Source organism: Engraulis encrasicolus, chromosome 9 (genome assembly GCF_034702125.1).
Source record: "Engraulis encrasicolus isolate BLACKSEA-1 chromosome 9, IST_EnEncr_1.0, whole genome shotgun sequence".
Lineage (NCBI taxonomy): Eukaryota > Metazoa > Chordata > Actinopteri > Clupeiformes > Engraulidae > Engraulis > Engraulis encrasicolus.
This window is the reverse complement of record NC_085865.1, coordinates 30,603,963-30,623,582: the sequence shown is the minus strand read 5'-3', so window position 1 is coordinate 30,623,582 and position 19,620 is coordinate 30,603,963. Positions and strand designations below refer to the sequence as shown.

Below are 19,620 nucleotides of genomic sequence, written 5' to 3'. Positions count from 1 at the left end.
AAGGCCCTCCAAGGTTTGTTACGTTGAGATACGTTAAATTTAATTACATCATGGCTCTATTTAACCTATCCATTCATTAGAATGTGGAACGGTTTAGAAGTGATATCATCAATTTCTTTGAGGATATGTAATAGGAGTATTAGCACACCATGATATTTGGTCACAATTTGTATTTTACATTTTCATTTGGATATTCATTCTGTATTTCTGTGACTGTTTGTATGTTACACAGATCTGGGGATGCAAGTTTAATCAAGATCGGAGCTCAACATGAACCACAAACATGTTCTACTATTCCATTCAATTACTGCATTAAAATTATGTTTTTTTTATTACATTCACTTACTGTATAAAAGAGAATTTAATTATTACATGTTGCATCAAATGTTATATATATTCAATAATAAAATGCCTTAAGAAAATAAGAACTCCGGGCTCTCCTATTGGAAGTATAGCTATACTACAAAGCTCTTCTATTAGACGATTTGCCTCTTAAAGGACCAGTTCAGTCAATTTCAATGTGCTGTTGTATTGCTCACGCTACACTTGACTTGTCAGTACCCGGTGATGTCAAAATTTTCGGCTAAGCCCTTTCCGAGATATGAGCTATCCTAATGGGGGCAGCGTTTGTTTACATTTAACAAAAAATTAACATAGGCCTACTCCAAATATTTTCCCAAAAGGTACTGCTGTTTGCTAGTTGTCTGCTGATGTTGTATTACCTTTCGGATGTTTTTGGGAATAAATAAAAATGTTTCTTTGAAATGTAAACAAAGTGTTGCCCCCATTACAATGACCAAGATCTCGGAAAAGGCTGAAGAAGAAGAAAAAAACTCAGGTACTGACAAGTCCAGGGTAGTGTGAGCATTACAACTGCATGTTGAAATTGACTGAACTGGTCCTTTAACTCAAACTGGTTTACTCCGGAACCAGCTTTATAGTATTAGGCCCCTGAGCTATTCTTTTAATCTACCTTGGTTTTAGAGTACTGTACACAAAATGTGCCGTTTAGGTAACAGCAGCACCTGTTGGCATAGTGCGCCCCCTGCTGCCCACATGTAAAACACCCACAAAATCCCCCAAGAAAAATAACCCAGATCATGCACCGTAAATAAGCTACTCACACCACCAGTATGCATACACAGGCACACACATACACACACACACACACACACACACACACACACACACACACACACACACACACACACACACACACACACAGGTATGTATGTTTGCAGAGATTACAAATGCATGTACACTTACACACACGTGCAAAATTCTGTTTCCGACCAGCTCAATTTTACATTCTACATTTATTTGTGTTGTCACTATGCATGCATACACACACTATACTGTATACACAACCAATATACTCATAAGTCACAAGTATGTTAGTATAAATATATTGTGTTTGTCACGAGTAACCCCACCTGCAAACAAGTCAAACAAGCCAAGTAGATCACCACAGACCAAGACTGTAATGCAGCCATAAAAAGCAAAGCAAGGCTGGCAATCCAATCCAATGCAAAGCAAGAGTAGAGCTAGATCCCTAGGCAGGTCACATGATATGAGGATAGAAAACAATAAACTCATAATGCAGACACAAGCCCTCTCACACCCAATGTACGTGTACATTGCCATTGTGTGCATGCAGGTCGGGCATAGATATAGTATGTCAGATAATAAACAGGCCTTCCTCAGAAAAATTAGAAGTGCATGAAAACATATAGTAGATAAACCAGATGGTTTTTATAGACTTGTGTACAGATTAGCTTGACCTATTAACCTTTGTTTGAACTCTCTATGCAGGTAGCACCACAAGTTTAATAATAGCCATGGAATAAATTCAGTTGTGCTCACGTCTGATTGGAGTGGTACAATATAACTTAATTTACAAAGCCTATAAATCGATTCTGATGTACTCACGATGTGAGTCTCACGTTAAGTATTCTCCCAGAATAGAGTCGGTAGGAGTACAGAAACTGCTGAAACCGCTTCAACATCCAGCCGAGTAGAAAACAGGTTCTAACCACGCACTACACTGGTCCAGTGAAACTTCCAATGTTAAACACCTAGCTACGTAGCACTTTGGGATTCCTGTGTGCGCATTCTGGTAGGCTATTTGATCACTTTGAAAACCAATATGACAGGAACGAAAGGTTGTGAAATTTGCCTAGATTATACTATTACAGTCTGTCGTTATTTTTTCATATATATATTTACTTCAGCCCTTCAAATCCAAGATTTTGATTTCGGTTCACACTGAATTTGAGTTTGTCAGCCGTATACTATTTCATTGAAAGCCACAGCACCACCTGCTGGCATACCAAGTCCCCCCCCCCCACACCTTCATCTATGACTGAGATGTCTATGAGCAATTCAACTAACCCCACATTGCTCCAGAGAATGTAGCCAATGACCTGTGCCTACATAACGTTAACGATCACTTTTCAGTTCGAATAAAAGTGTCAGTTGTAATGCAATGCAATGTAAGAGTGAGCAGAAGCAAAGAACAACAGGAAGATGGTGACAATAAAATATATGTAAGTGATGGAGGGCAGCTATTGATGAAGGACAGGAATAAGGAAACACAGTGAGGAGGATCTACAACTTAGCAAGGTGAGCATAGGGATTGATTTTAGACTTTAATACACAAATCAAAGAATCATTCTTTTTCCCATACAGTAAGTACAGTATACTTTCCTCTTTATCCCGTAGATATAGTCATCATTATGCATGCATACACATACACTACATAAAACCAGTCGGCTGCCTCGTATAGCTACTTATTGTTTAAGGCTTCTTGTAACCCCACATGCACCCAACTTAACACACTAACAGGGAAATCACTGCACATAAAATCATGGTAAGACACTCAACAACTTTTCCCAGGCAGGTCACGTGGTTGTGGACTTTGACATGCCAGCTGACTATGATGGGAGGTACTACCAGGAATGTGGAGAAGGTGACTGACTGGAAAAGGGTGGTGTTTGGGTGACCTACTTGGTATTTATGGGCAAAATGAAATAAGGAAACTACCTGCAGCCAATTACGGAAAGCAGACATGGTCACAAGAAGAAATATTGTCATAACAATAATAATCGTTATCATGAATGTTTTATTGTTCAGAGGAACAAGCCATGCAAAATATATTTATCAAAGCCCTGTGTGTGTGTGTCATACACACAAACCAATGATGTTTAGGTTTATTTTCTGTGGCATGTTTTTATGAACTGATAAACAACATTATGGGCATAAACCATGTACATGTAGTGCTGCTGCAAAAAATAATATACACCGCAGGTATTATTTTCCTCATCTTTATACAAAATGGAAAAAATGACACATCATAATGACATTTTCATTGGAATCATCACACATATCACTGCTATCATGACACGGCATGCTATGCAAGACATTTTAATAAAATCTGTTTTCTATTATTCCTTTTAAAAAAAGACAACAAACAAAAACAACAACAAAACATACAAACCATACCATACAAAACCATACAAACCATATAAAATCTTTCAAAAAAAATCCTGGATCTGGACGTGATCCGGATCACCACCAAAATTGAATCACTTGTTTCTGTTGTCATGTCCAACAACTCCACAAAGTTTCATCCAAATCCGTTCATAACCTTTTGAGTTATTCAGCTGATAAACAGACAGACAAACAAACAGACAGACAGACAGACAAGTCAATGCGATCGAAAACATAACCTCCTTGGCGGAGGAAATGAAAAGTAAATCCTTGTTGAATAGAATTTTACAACTACGTTGATAAATACGTTGATAAATGTCCTTGATTTCATAGCCATAACAGTTTTCGACTGCAGGCCCAGGAATGGCCAGACATCTTAGGTTGGCCAAAACAAAATAAAAAAAAAATCTGATCAGCCTTATCGACCACAGATTATATTTTTGTCCTACGTACTTCCTGTCACCTGCTTCAATATCCTATCCAATAAATGCACCCCTCCCAATCAAACTCAAAATGTAATATAATGGGCAGCCGTGGTCTAGTGGTTGGAGAGTTGGTCTTTCATAGGGGTTGCCGGTTCGAATCCCCCCTGACCTCTCCCTACATATCCATTCATGGCTGAAGTGCCCTTGAGCAAGGCACCTAACCCCACATTGCTCCAAGGACTGTAACCAATACCCTGACAAATAATAACTGTAAGTGACTTTGAATAAATGAAAGCGTCAGCTAAGTGCAATGTAATGTAATGTAATGCAATAAAGCCTTCTACTAGGTTATGTTTAAAACCTTGGATTTAGATCTGCTTAATGAAAATCACTACGGTATATCCATGTTTAACTGTGTTCAAGCGCATTATATTGGAGCCGCCACCCACTGGGACTTGTCTCATTCCCTAAATGACATTGCTCTGACATTTGAAACGCCATCGTGTTACCAGCAGGATTGTATTGTGGTGTATCACTAGTGCCATGAAACTGCGGTGTTAGCATTGCCGTTAGGCTTGTATGGAGCCCTTAGACCTCTCCCACTGTGCTGTTCTATGTCACTGCTCCTATTATATTTCCCATTGCCAGTGTCGTCATTTCTCATTCTGCTATCCGGAGGATTGTATTGTATTGCATTATCATAGACATTAGATGGCATTGCGCTACCATTGGCATTGTATGAAGCCCATAGACCTCTTCCCTGGTACTGTTCACTAGTCCCATTACGATATTGCCCATTACCAGTGTCATATATCTGTGTGCTACCTGAAGCATTGTATTGTCTTGTGTTATTATGTGCATTAGATGGAATTACATTACCATTATATGAAGCCCTTAGACCACTGTACTGCCCCATGTTATTACTAGTCCCATTAAACTGCATTGTGCTACCATTACCATTATACGCAGCCCTTAGGCCACCACTATAGTGTCCCATGTAACTGTTAACTTGCATGACACCTTTAGTGGCATTGATGTACAAATTTGGCAAAACAGTACTCTGGTCTTTGTCATGTGCACAGTCTGTGTCTGATTCAGAACTGTCACTGCAACAGCCAAAGAATGTGAGGAACACTGGGATGAATATGATACCATGGACTGCTCCAAACGTGATGACCAGAAACATGATCTTGAAGAAGGTTCTGAAGATGTAGCCTTTTGCTGTAGAAAGGACAACAATGCCAAAAAGGGTAGAGACAGCGCCTTGTATAACAGGGTACCCAAGACTCTGGAGTGCATCAATGGCTTTTTCATTAGCGCTCTTCCTTTTACTTGCCGCAAAGGCATAGGAAATGTGTGCTGAGAAATCAACAGAAAAGCCAATGCAGATGACCAGGATGATCATGGAAATAGAATCTAGATTGACACCCCACAAAGCCATGAAACCAGCAACACCTACTATCACTGAAGCAATAGCAAATGTTACACACAGAGAGCAGAGAGGATTTGGAATCAACAGTAAAGAAATGACAAACATTACCAAAGTAGCAGCTACAATATTTTGGAGCGTGTTGCTAACAATGACTACATACTGGTCAAAAAGGATAAAGGCTGGGTGGTAGACTAATAGGTCCATTTTATACCCACAAGTGGAAGCTGTGTCACGAAAAAGTTTTAGCATTTCCTTCTCATCAACTGCAGTTCTAATATTTGTGGTAGGGATGAATATCCGGGAGGCCCGTATTTTCCCTTCAGAAATTATGACGTCCTCGTTAAAATCTGTCATCTCAAGAAAATTTGGTAATTGTCGCATGAAGTCATTTTCATCTGTAACGTTCATGCTAACTCTATTAGTATAGTATCGCTCATAATTGTCAAGCCAAGATATAATCATGTTTTTGGCAACTTTGTCAGATGATTCCAATTCTTTCAAGCATATGTTGAGGTTTTCACGAGCACATTTTTCCCAATATGTAAAGTTTTCATCTTTGATAACTAACATGACGAAGGGTCCATACTCTGAGAAGTACTTGTCTTCATTATCATAGTGGCTACCAACATATGAATCATCGGGTGCTAGATTTTTTAGGTCTATGCCCTCTTGTATTTGAAAACAACCATATATGCTACCTGCCAGATAGCCTGCATACAGCACAACCACAAACATCTTGGCCCAAATATTAGTAATGAACGGTCCATAATATTTCTTGAAAAATATATTGATTGGCATTTCCTCCTCTGCACCTGTCTCGTGATCATAGGCGCCTCCTACTGAGCAAGCATTTCCTTTTCTGTCTTTATCTGGTTCCTCAACCCTCTTGCATGTAAGACAATGCCTGTTACTTCCTTCTCTTCGACCATTCAGAGCTAGAAACGCACCGAAGAATGTAATGTTGTAGATGTAGCAGAAGAGGACTGCAGTGCTTGTGTACATACAGAAGGACTGCACACATCCAAAGGGTGTCATGAGGCCGATGTAGAAGGCCAAGACATTAGTCAGGGTAGTGATGGTGATGGAGACAGCAGCCTCCTTGTAGGTCTCTGCCATGCGATCCTCCACTTTGGCTTTCACATTTGTCTTCTGCCAGCAGGAGATCATGATGAACATGTCATCCACACCAATACCTGATGTAGAAGACATTTAAGTAACACACATCGAGTAGCAAAACATTCTCAATGTTCAAAGTGTAAAATCAGTTGCATGATGATTGCAAGCCTTTGCAGATTACTTACGTAAAATTGAAGTAGGGTACTGTAAAGGCTGTGTCATTTGTCTTTTTGCTTACCAAGAATGAGGAAAGGGGAAGACAAAACAGTCATCACAAATGGCGTCCCACAGAGGAGAAGCAGTCCAAAGCTGGAGACCACAGCCAAGGCAGCAGACAGCACCCCAAAGATGGCCACCCAACCCTTGTTCCTCACACAGTCCAGCCTACAGGTGAACACAAATGAGACTCTTATGCTGACCAAGCAGGCCATATCTACCTTTCAACTTTCCCTGCAAAGGACCAACAAAAATATTGTTTTTAAAGAGATGTGCCAACCCAGCTCCCAAAGCGGAAAAATACAAGGGATGTGCACACCACGTTGGGGTTTCTCAATGACGTTACGTGGTGTGTGTGCGTGCATGTGAGTGCGTCTGTGTGTGTGTGTCCCAATGATGTTCTGTGGCGTGCGTCGGCTGTGTTTTCCTGCACCGGAAAAAACTCAAGCAATTGTAGCAGGAAAATCCAGTAAATTATAGGGATGGCACAAACCGCCCCGAAAACCGAAATCGTACAATTCACACACATACCGAACCGAACCGTGCAATCCGTGGCAAACCGCAATTCATGTACTGCCCAAAAAAATCATCACTTTGTAACTGCAGTTATATAAATATTGATTCATATTCCCAGTGCACCATTTATCATGAACTAAAAAAAAGAACCGTAGAGAACCGAAAACCGTGACCTTGACACCGTGATATGAACCGAACCGTGAATTTTGTGAACCGTACCACCCCTAGTAAATTAGGCTGAAATCTTTCAGTGGTGACAGCAGAATTCCGCTACTACGCAAAACCAAGCTATGGTCAGTGCTAAGATATTCGGACAATGGCTGGGTCACCAGGAAAAGACTTTTACACGGACCACTCCGGGGCATTTGAAACGAAATCCCATTGCTGGAGGTGGTCAAATAATGACCGTAGGCAAAAATTGGTGCAATTCGGCGCTCTCTGTGCGAAGATTGCGCTACTTACGCTGCCTGACATTCAATCCAAATACATGGTAGCCAAGGGGCAACTTCTAAACCTTCCACGTAAAACAACAAATTGCACACTGCAGAAACACGACACTGCTTTATAAACCATCCGACAACAAAGCCACAAGCCTTACCATCAAAACCATATGCGTGGTTCACACATTATTGGCATGGGAACGTTACAAAACAACTTTATAAGTAGGCCAATCAATCTAGCGTTTGACCCGGGACAAATTGCAATAGTAATCCTTATATAAGGTATGCCTAAATAACATATTGAAAATCTGCAGCTTGATATTTAGTTGAACTTATTTTTATTCAAGGTCAAAGTTGGAGATTCCCCATTCATTTTTCCATAGGAAGACAATATAGGATATACTTGTGGAATAGGCTGAAATTGTAAACAATGAAATATCAACTTGAAACTTTCACAGTAATTTACTCAAGCAAAGACAAATATTTTTATTATAGAAAGTTGTCTGAAATATGATGATTAAATATGCAAATGAGATCACGTCTTCTTAAATATTTGATAAATTATGCAACAACGGGCAAAACATAAAACAAATTGCAAAAGTATTGATTCAAACTTTTTATTGATACTTAATCCACCCTACATCACATATGAAAAATCTACCTTCATCACTTTAGTGGAACATACTTTTTTGAAGGTCAGAAGTAGCAGATTTCCAATGCATTTTGCCATTAAGTGGGTAAAATCGGATACTTTTGACCTTGGGAAAAGTATGTTCCACTGAATTGATGAAAGTAGATTTTTAATATGTGATGCAGAGGGGTTGAAGGATCAATATAATGTATGAACCATTACTATTGCAATTTGTTTTATGCTTGGTCTGTTGCCACAGATTTATCACATATTTCAGTACATATGACCTCATTTGCATATTTCAGAAAACTATTTTATAAAAAATATTTGCCTTAATGTGGGTTACCAACTGTAAAAGTTTCAAATCAATATGTCATAGTTTACCCTAAATTTTACCCTATTCACCTTGTATCTCAGATATTGTCTCCCTATGGAGAAATGAATGGGAAATCTGCCAACTTTGACCTTGAAAAAAAGTATGTTCCACTAAATATAAAGCTGTAGATTTTTAATATGTGATACAAGGGGGTTTAAGGATCACTTAAAAGTAGGAACCATTACTATTGCAATTTGTACCAGATTTGGGACTTTTTAGAGCTAGATTTACTGGCCTAAAGCAGCCTCTCACTTACCATTTGTTGGTCTGCACGCGCCTGCGAAAGCCCATATCAGTCGATGGACGATATTCTCATATACGAAGCAATTATCTTCTCTAAAACAGCCGTGGTAAACTATTGAAAACATTACAACAATATTACCTACCATGTAACAGCATTGTAATGCCAACCTTATAGTATATCGCACTGGCGCTTTGATTTGAAAACAAGTGCAAGTCTTGTTTTCGTTGCATGAAGAGGAATATTATTTCAGAATAATTATAAAGTGGCGGATGGTGCAGTTGATCGGATTAGAGTTCATTCAAGACGCTTACAAATTTGTTATGATATTGCATAATATTTGGGATGCAGTAGCCACATCAAACTCTCATCTAGCTCTGAAGTCACGCCAGCAGTGTTGCCATATTGGGTGGTTTTTCCATATGTCGGTTAAAAAAAGGCATTGATCAAGTTTTTCCTGTAGATTCATGGGCATAGATATCAATAGAAAACTAGTTGAAATTGGGCTGGATTTAGTGCCTCCAGACAGGTTTTGGGCATTTTGGGGACTGGAAATAATCAATCACACCTGGTGCTGTACGTGAGGAATTCGCTTTCTCTGGTGGCGACAAGACTGCTTTGCCCATTCTATTCATTGGCTTCGTATGCCGTTAAAATAAAAATAAAAAATAATTGTTATGCCCGTTGCTCTTATTGAGAAGATGAGGTGTGTTACAATAAAATTATGTTTTGTAACAGGTGCGATACAATCTCGCTGCGTAACGTGCAGCAATCACACTGCAACTAGATTTGTCACCAAAGAATCATGGAAAAGTGTGTGTGCCTAAATGTGCACGACATGGGGTGTGGCGTTTACTAGGACGCAAACACCACAATAATCGCCAATGGAGACATGTCTAGAGAGGTGCAGCATCCACAGCTCATCTCGCAGACTAGAGAGGCAGATGATGAATACAGCCTCTGTAACTTCGTACTTGTTGCCACAATTTGGAAAAATGCATCCGTTTTGGACTGTTGCATATCCAGTGACCCCACTTTGTCCTTTTCTACATCGTTCTAATGGTAGGAGATCATGTTAGTTGTTTGTTTCAGCTTCGCTAAACAGCTGGCAAGGCAAGCAGTCGCCACTTCCTGCAACATTGAGCATGTGACTTCAGAGGTAGAATGCTGTCACTAAGGTCGTTCATGATGGCATTTTTTCAACCAGGCAGCAGATTTGCTAGGCAGCGAGCGTGCTCACTGTGTCCGCGTGAAGCATCCTGGTTAGATTTTCCGTTCACGACGCAGTTTAAGGGAGTGACCTCTGCGCGGCAGTCGTGTCACATGGCGTTAAACCATCGCGGGAACAAGATTTTTGTCAAGCAGCCACGCAGTACCACAAGAGCAACTGCGTTGGCATGGGACCTCCTCCATGATGTGAGGAATCTGCCGTGATTGGTGTTCATAGCTCATGTGATTCATGTGTGTGTAGTTGAACTTGCTTCATTTTCTACATGCAGCATACTCAGAGTGGTTTCATCCATATCGCACAGTCCACTTGCAACAGTAAAAAAAAGAAACAAACAACTCTGTCGTCAGATGCTCCATCTTCGCCATGTTAGGAATGTATGCCGTTGGTTACAAAACCAGTACTATTCCGCAGGCTGCCAGCTTGACGGTTAGAGCAGTGGATGCGTGCCTGACTTCCATTCTTGAAGTCCCCGGTTCGAAACTGCATCGAAACACAGGGAGTCTTCGGTTGCTGATGATGAATGTGGAAACACACCTATTGCGAGTGACTTATGTTGTCTTATGTATGAAAGTGCACGAAACAGAGTGGCCTTTGTGGTTGGCGCACCATAGTAAAGCTACATATTGAACACCTGGGTTCAATCCCCGCGAGATGGGTTGGCGGTCTTATGTCATTTTAAAACTGTCCTATCTGAAAGACGACTTGGGTCCCAAAACACAAAATGAAAAGCCCAAAGTGAGTACTAATTAACTGAATTATTACATGAAACTGAAGCCAATTTATCACAAAATTGACGGAGTATCGAACCCTGATCCACCGGGTGTTGACCTGTATCTCTACCTCAAAACCATCCGGTTCATCTACGGGTGGTAGTGAGGGAATCGCATCTTTTAAGCATGTAACAACGTTGGTAAGCGCGTCATGGAATTAGCGCCGTGATGATTTCATTCCACGAGAGGTCGACCTGGTACACCCGCTGTCAAAACAGGTAGATCCACCCACAGACCTAAAGATCCACCTTCTTTGCCGCTGTTGAAATCTCGTCATAGTCTTCAGGTCCGGATGTGTCCAGCTTGGCTGCGACGCAGTTATCCCCGCCTTTTTAAGACCAAGCAGATCACGTTTTGATCAAATATTTTCCTGCGTGGTTGCGTCCGAGCCTACTAAGTGATAAACTGTACGACCGGAAAGTAATGCATGCCAATGATTATGCAATATCATAACAATTGTAAGCGTCGTAAATTAACTCTAATCCGATCAATTGCACCATCCGCCACTTTATAATTATTCTGAAATGGGAATATTCCTCTTCATGCAACGAAAACGAGACTTGTACTTGTTTTCAAATCAAAGCGCCAGTGCGATATACTGCAAGGTTAGCATTACTTAATGCTATTACATGGTTAGTAATATTGTTATAATGTTTTCAATAGTTGACCACGGCCAGGGATTAAAGTTTAACAAAATCCTGAGCCTGAACTTAATGGTGCGTCCACGTGACTCTCTATGTCGGAATGAAAAGTTCATTGCTTTTTAGTGTTTACACTATGTTTATCTCATTTATCTTATGGGTAGGCCTACAATGTGGTCAAAATGATGTATGACTTGAATGACTTGGGTGTCAATAGTACTAGCCTAACCCTAACAATGTTACACATGTAGGCTACTGCAGGGCTCCAGACTAACTTTTTGGGCTGGTTGCACCGGTGCGTCTAAACATTTTTTAAAGGGTGCACCAGCACACACACACACACACACACACACACACACACACACACACACACACACACCCAGAGACACCTCAGCTGTAGCGACTCTACTAATTGAACTGGTCTTTTCTGATAATAATAATAATAGGCCTAATAATAATGTAATTTCAAAAGACTTTTGGAGCCTTCCCTGTGCTCTAAGCTAGTCTTCCAAATGTGCAGACATGTCAGTAGGCTACGCTACATGTAAGCTAGGCCTAAGGTATAACATGTTCTGCAATAAGGCTACTTTTTCAAAGCCTGTTGCAAATGCTTTTTTTAAATCCTTAGACATTAATAGCCTATGTTTAGGTGGAATCCGCGGCGATTTCGGTTTTGTATTTCCCCATTTCGGAGCGCTCTCCTCCTGCATGATGAATATGGCATCTCAGCGAGTGCTACAAACAGACACATCACGTACGCGGCCTCTCTCTCTCTCTCTCCCTCTCTCTCTCCCTCAAGGAGCATGAACGATGCCTACCGACAGAGAGCAGTCTGTATGGAGTCGCTGTCAAAAAACTCTCAGAACTCCAGATAGCCTCGTCACCTGTTTGACCTCCCTTAGTTGAGCGCACCACCTCCCTAGTTACTAGCACATGTGAACTCGTATAGTTTTAGCAAATCACGAAGTGGAAGATTCTATTCTGAAATGCGCGACTGCCTGTCAGCGAAAGGAGGAGGGAGGAGAAAGCTAGCTAGGAGTTGATGAAGGAATGACCACAGTTTTAAGAACATTTTATTGTATGATGGGCTACTACTGCAGACTGACTATTAATTGTACGCCCATTAAAATGGGTGTTAAGCATAGCCAATTCATTTTGAGCTACTGATGCTGGTCGCACTGGTGCGCCTAATTGTTTTGTCAAATTCTAACCAATAACAACTATTTCTCTTAATCTTTCCGTATACTCACAAGTAGTTGTACAATGAAGCACGTATGGCCAAAACCTCCGCAGCAGCCCCAGTAAGTAATGTGGTGATTCATGTATTAACTCGCTACTGCAATGCAGCCATTTTTGAATGGAACGGGGCTTCAGCTAGCACAGAGAAGCTNTGCTTTGCAGAGAAGCTCTGCTCGCATTGTCGGAAGTGCCCTCTGCTGTTCATGAGAGAAACGGCAGTATCTTTCGCAGCGTGAGTTCTACGGATGCATAAAATAGAAAGCCAAACACGGCTGCTGTAGGGCTACTGAACGTCTGACTTGTGACTTACCACATTGAAACATATATTTTTTGTTAGCCTACATTGCCAGATCATTCCAAGACCATGTGAGAGCATTGTTCTGGCGGCAGAATTTATAAATAGATCGCCGAACACAACGTGCTTCTGAACAAAGTAAACAATTGTTTCACTGAACAACATTTAAGACATCTAGGACATTTTATTATCCTCAAAATGATGCAGGATCCATTCTGTAGTAGCCTACAGTAGTTGTAGCCTCTCTTCGCAACTCCTGCTTTGTCTGCCTACCTGTATGGTCGCTGGTGGCGCACGACATGTTACAAAAAATCTGGGGTGCACGACGTCGCGCCACGGCAGCTCGCGCCACGGCGTGTGACGTCATTTTGGGTCACGTGACGGCGCGAGTGAGGTCGCGAGTGAAGTATGAAGGAGGGTAGCGCCAGTCACGACAAGTATGAATCCCCCTTAAGACCTGCCCCCTTCTTCTGATTGGTTAATAATGTTAGCTTCATAGCGCTCCTTTGCAATCATTGGCTGACAAACATAAGAGGGATTTCGATTGTCTTTTTACATTTTTCTATTTATTTAACGTCAATTCATTTTCGAGTGTTTTTTTTTTTAACCATGGCTAATTGCCACAAGCCGGAAATCCGGCCTGGGGCTGGAGAACTAAAATCCCTGCACAGCTGTTTTAGAGAAGATTATTGCTACGTATATAGGAATATCGTTCATCGACTGTTATGTGCTTTCGCAGGCGCGCACAGACCAACAAGTGGTAAGTGAGAGGCTGCTTATAAAGTTGTTTTGTAACATTCCCATGCCAGTAATGTGTGAACCAGGCATATGGTTTTGATGGTAAGGCTTGTGGCTTCGTTGTCGGATGGTTTATAAAGCAATGTCGCGTTTCTGCAGTGTGCAATTTTTGTTTTACGTGGAAGGTTTAAAAGTTGCCCCTTGGCTATCATGTATTTGGATAGAATGACAGGCATCGTAAGTAGCGCAATCTTTGCACAGAGAGCGCCGAATTGCACCAATTTTTGTCTACGGTCATTATTTGACCACCTCTAGCAATGGGATTTCGTATCAAATGCCCCGGAGTCATCCTTTAAGTCCCAGGACTGAGGGTAGGCCCTCAATTTGACCCCCAATTTGCCTTTCTTAAAGCTGCAAAGTAAGATCAGCACATTTTTATGTTTGAAAGGTTGATTCAGTCCCAACAACACAACTGCAAGTTTCATACCAAAGCAAGGCAGTTGTATGATGTTTTTGTTTGTTTGGTTAACTACATACATTGATATGTGCTTTGGCATGCCCTGATGAAGACAATGGGTCGAAACGCGTAGGCATGTAGCCAGTGTTTAATAAAGACTTTTTAACTTTAGTAAGGAGGGCCTCAAATAGTGATTTAAAAAAAAAAAATTGCATTGATATGTGTGACTTGTATCTTACCTCAAACATAAGAGAACTGAGATGCCAATTGTCAGGCAGCAAGTGAAAGATAAATTTGGTAAGACAGTCTCTGGAATCTTTTCCACTTCCTCTGCTCGTGACAGTGAAGTGAAGTAAGAGAAGCTCTGCAAACATATGAAGCAAACAACACAGTTATTAAATGGAAAACAGGAACATTCCCTTATTGTTTACATACTGTGCTGTATGGATGGATTCAACATCACACTAAATAATACACAGAACATGTATTTCTCTTCTCTAAAGATGCTGATGTGCATCACGATTTCAACAGGCTGGTCTTTCATAAAATATAGTTGACCTGTACTTTGAAAAACAAAAGGAGCCTGTTTTTATATTGGGATTAAGAAAAAACCCCAACTATCCACTTAACTTGTGAAGAACAAAATCTATCTTGCCATAGATTAAAATTGCTAATTTCTCAATGCCCAATTAATCTCACCACGTCCTTGTCAGTGTGCTTTTCCATCATCTTCATGAACATCTCCAGCCATCGGTCAGTGTCGCTCTGATTGTCCTCTTGTAAGAAATAGAAAATTCTAATAGCCGACGCAGATGTTACATCTTTAGAGTCTTTCTTCACTCCGCCTAACACTGATCCCAAGAATTCATCATGGTGCCAAGGAAAATTTATCTCTGTTCCATTCTCGATGTCTTTGTTGAGGATACCAACAACTGAGTTTGAAGCACAAAATCCTTTTTTCTTGCCACATAAACTAGCAAATGTCTGATTACTCTCTGTTTGAATTTGCTGTACTTTCTTGTCTAAGTTTACTATGGCTTGGAAGGTACTTTTGTCGATAATGTTAGCTTCATGAACAGCAATAAATGAAGCATATGTGCCTTCGGTTTGAAGCCTCAGGCTAGAAAATTCTTTGCTTTGAGGGAAATGCTCCTTGACAAATGCTCTTTCTGCCTTTGCCGGTCCATTAATAGGAGTAAACTGCTCTTCAATATCATTTGCTTCTCTGTCTTCAAGAAAGTAAAACCCAGCTCCGAGCCCTGCTGATATGATCAGGGGGATAATGAAGAAGACCCATGGGTATTTGCCCACAATGTATCCAAGTTTGCTTAATCCTTTTGCTAAAGGCCTCTCGATGCAGTTAGAGTTACATCCCCCCATTTTAGAGCGAGATTAGGCTAGATTTTGTTTTCATAGGCGTGTGTGCTAGGAGAGGAGCATCAACTTGAATGGACATTCCTGTTGTGTGCCATTGGTTATAAGGATGATATGTTAAACATTAATTCATACAAAGTGCAAGAATGAAACTCCAGATATCATCCTAAAACGTCAACACTGTGACCCACACACATTAGCCCTTTTCACGTCAACCGTTCACTCACAATGATTCACTCAGCCTCTCACTGGACTCGGATGAGAGATTAGCCATTTTAAATGTAATGACATACACTTCCTGCACCCACGCCGTATGCAGGGTTGCCAAATGAGGTTGATGATTTACAGCCCAAAAAATGCTCAAAACCCGCCTGGAAGCACACAATCCCGACCAGTGTGTGTGTGTGTGTGTGTGTGTGTGTGTGTGTGTGTGTGTGTGTGTGTGTGTGTGTGTGTGTGTGTGTGTGTGTGTAGAATGGAGTACCATTTACCTGTATTAATCCCGAAAGAAATTAAGGTGTCCAGTAGCAAACATACATTAATACAGAATATACAAGATATTAAAAATATGGCGCGTGCCAACACACTCTCATGCACAGACAGACAGGCAGGCAGGCAGGCAGACACACACGCACGCACGCACGCACGCACGCACGCACGCACGCACACGCGCACACACACACACACACACACACACACACACACACACACACACACAAAAGTGTAGCTTCAGTTTCCTGTTCTAAGCTGAAAAGAATAGCACCCAGTGTGGTCCTCTGCTGCTGTAGCCCATCTGGCTCAAGGTTCAATGGGTTTCACATTCAGAGATGTTCTTATATATAGGCTATATAATCAACTGTGTAGCTTACAGATGTAAGCAGTGATATTTCATAAGGACGCACACACACACACACACACACACAACCCTGCAGTTATTTTGGCAGTTTTCATTGTCACTTTCCATTGAAAATGCATCCCTGTAGCAAAGGTAAAACTGTAGGTGTCAAGTAAGCTTTGGTGCTTGTCCTGGTTTGTTGAAATTGCTGAAATGTCCCCTTCTGCAGTGGACAGTAAATTACTGGAAGTTTACCTTGTGAAATCTTCAATCATCAAACACGTTGTGTTAAGAGATAGAATTATCTTTCTAGCAATAGTGAATCTTTTTAAAAATCCTGGTTCCGGTTTGTGATCCGAATCAACACCAAAATTGAATCACTTGTTCTTTTGGCCATTTCCAACTACTCCTCTATGTTTTTTTCGGGGGGGGGGCACATAAATTGGCAAAAGAGATTATTTTTATATTATAAATATACAATATAATTATAATATACAAAGATGTATATCATGTCGCGATCATTGCCTGTTCAGCACAGGGGCCACAATAGGGGCCAGGAGGAAATTTACAGGGGTCCTGGCCCACCCTGGCCCCTTGTCAAGAACAGCCCATACTTGCACAGACACTGTCTGACTTTATACAGCTTTTTGTCTGGAAATATAGAAGTGTATGAAAACAGGGTATCAATAAATCAAAGTTGTGTCAACATGGTTCCCGAACAGGGTCCACAGGAGGAGCCCAAGTCAATGCTCCTACTTGAAAAGACCAGTGGATTAGATTTATGGATGTGCAATTCAGGATTTGTGGGGAAAATATTTTTTATTTTATTTTTATATCCCCTGAAAGCAGATATGTTGGTCAAGGTTCTTATCCTAAATAGCACCAGATTTACAGGCAGTCACACATGCTATTTCTAACCTTCTTTATATCCATCAGATCAGATGTGTTTATCAAGGTTTAGTGAGATGCACTTCCTGTATTCAACATCCACTAAAGCCCTGTCACATTCATTATAAAGTAGATATACCAGATGATTCACTGTTTTTATAGACTTGTGTACAGATTAGCTTGACCTATAAACCTTTGTTTGTTCCATGAACAGTCTATGCAGGTAGCAGCACAAGTTTAATAATAGCCATTGAATAAATTCAGTTGTGCTCACGTCTGATTGGAGTGATGCAATATAACTTCATTTACAAAGCCTATAAATCAATTCTGATGCACTCACGACGTGAGTCTCACGTTAAGATATATTCTCCCAGAATGGAGTTGGTAGGAGTACAGAAACTACTGAAACCGACACAACATCCTGGCCTATATTATACTATTACAGTCTGTCTGTCACTATTTTTTTATATAAATATTGACTTCAGCCCTGCAAATCCAAGATATAACATATAAGTTTGTCTGCCTTAGACTATTTAATTGAAAGCCACAGCACCACCTGCTGGCATACCAAATCCCCAGATGGCAATCTGCACAAATGGATGTAAAAAAATAAATAATAAATAACAATAATATAACCATGTACGATGTAGTCTTTACATTAGTCACTTTAGATTTCCCCTCATGGTTTAATATCAGTTACTATTGTGATTCAAGGTGAACATTTTCAGTCATATTTCCTTCTAAGGATGTGTCAATACAACTTTTATGAGAGGGTTAGAGAGGCAGCCATGGCTTGACACTGGCACCTGCCAACCGGCCAAATGCTGGTAAAACTTGGCTGTGGCTGGTAACAATTTCAGTGTCAAAAGCCAATTTGGCAGGTAGCTTATTCAATGGTATGACATATCAAAATAGCGTATATTCTTCACTTTGCCCTTTATGTATCAATTGTTTGTATTTAAGTTCAAGAAAAACCTTCGTTACTCAGTTTCTATTTGTTTGTTTTATTTCCATGTAGAAACCCATAAACTCATATTCTTGCTTTAAGTACCTCATCTTCTGAGGTTAGATGTGCAGCGTCATGATTTAAAAAATAAATAAATAAATAAAAAAAAAATTGTGGCTCGTAGAATAGCTGAATGGCTAGTGACTCTGGAAAACTACTAGCCACAGTGGCCGGCAAGCAGAAAAGTTAATGTCAAGCCCTGGAGGCAGCTGTGCCATCTTCAGAGGAAAGAGAGGACTGTGAATCAGCTATGACAAGAGATATGTTTTATGGCTCTTTAACGGTATGTTTTTCAAAGAGAGGTTTAAAAAATTCTGGCTCATTTGAGCATTGTCTTTTCATTTATTTATTTAGTGTTGAGAAGATAGCATGTTTATAATTCCACCTCTTGGTCATTTTGTCCAAACGCTGATTGTTCTCTTCCTTCCTAAAGATTGTTCTTGCCACTCTCTGAAGCAGAGACACTCTTTGTTTTTCTCAAATGGAAGTCCTCTTGTGACTGTCACAAGCTCAAATGAAAGCTGAAAGCAAAACGGTAAAAGAGTGGTTCATCAGCTTAGTAGTTCCTCAGTGGTTCCCCATCTAAGAGTTGTTCAAAAACTGGGTCATTCATGCACATTTCAACACTAGTGATGAGGATGACTTGGAAAGGCAGCCCTGGTATAATGGCTAGAGAGTTGGCCTTTGCAACAGAGGGTTGAAGGTTTGAATCCCAACGTATCTGCCCCCCACCCCCACCAGTGTTGGGCAGTAATGCATTACAAAAGTCATGAATTACTATAATGCATTACTTTTTGCTGTAATGCAGTAATGTAAGGCATTAAAGGGAAAATATATGTAATATTTACTTAGTTACAATGCTAAATAACTTAAGTTACAATGCATTACAATGACCTGGATTTTAGTGGTATTCAGTGAGCTGGGTCAGAAAGAAGCTAATCTGGTAGTTTTTTGCCAAAAAAAACCCATCTCCTGGATGGTAGGTGAAAAAGTCATGACTCATGAGCTTGATTTACACTGTAATAAATAGCCAGATCCATATTTAGGCCTACAGTTCTTTTGGCGAAAGTAACTAAAGTAATGCAAAAGTAATGTGATGCCTTACATTTGAAATATAGTAATATTGTAGTGTAAGGGATTATTTTGAAAAGACAGTAACATGTAATCAGTAATGCATTACAGTTTTTGAGTAACTTGCCCAACACTGCCCACCACACACACCTTCATCTATGACTGAGGTGTCTATGAGCAATTCAACTAATCC

General features: G+C 40.5%; 1 protein-coding gene across 1 annotated transcript; it reads right to left on the bottom strand.

Moving 5' to 3' along the window:
• Positions 1 to 1,544: 1,544 nt before the first annotated feature.
• Positions 1,545 to 15,633, bottom strand: LOC134455257 (patched domain-containing protein 3-like). Its single transcript, XM_063206279.1, has 5 exons — positions 14,953 to 15,633; positions 14,493 to 14,617; positions 6,701 to 6,846; positions 4,974 to 6,539; positions 1,545 to 1,552 (listed from the first exon to the last, which is right to left on the bottom strand). Exons 1-5 carry the CDS (start codon positions 15,631 to 15,633, stop codon positions 1,545 to 1,547), a joined length of 2,526 nt encoding a protein of 841 aa, XP_063062349.1.
• Between the last annotated feature and the right edge of the window lie 3,987 nt (positions 15,634 to 19,620).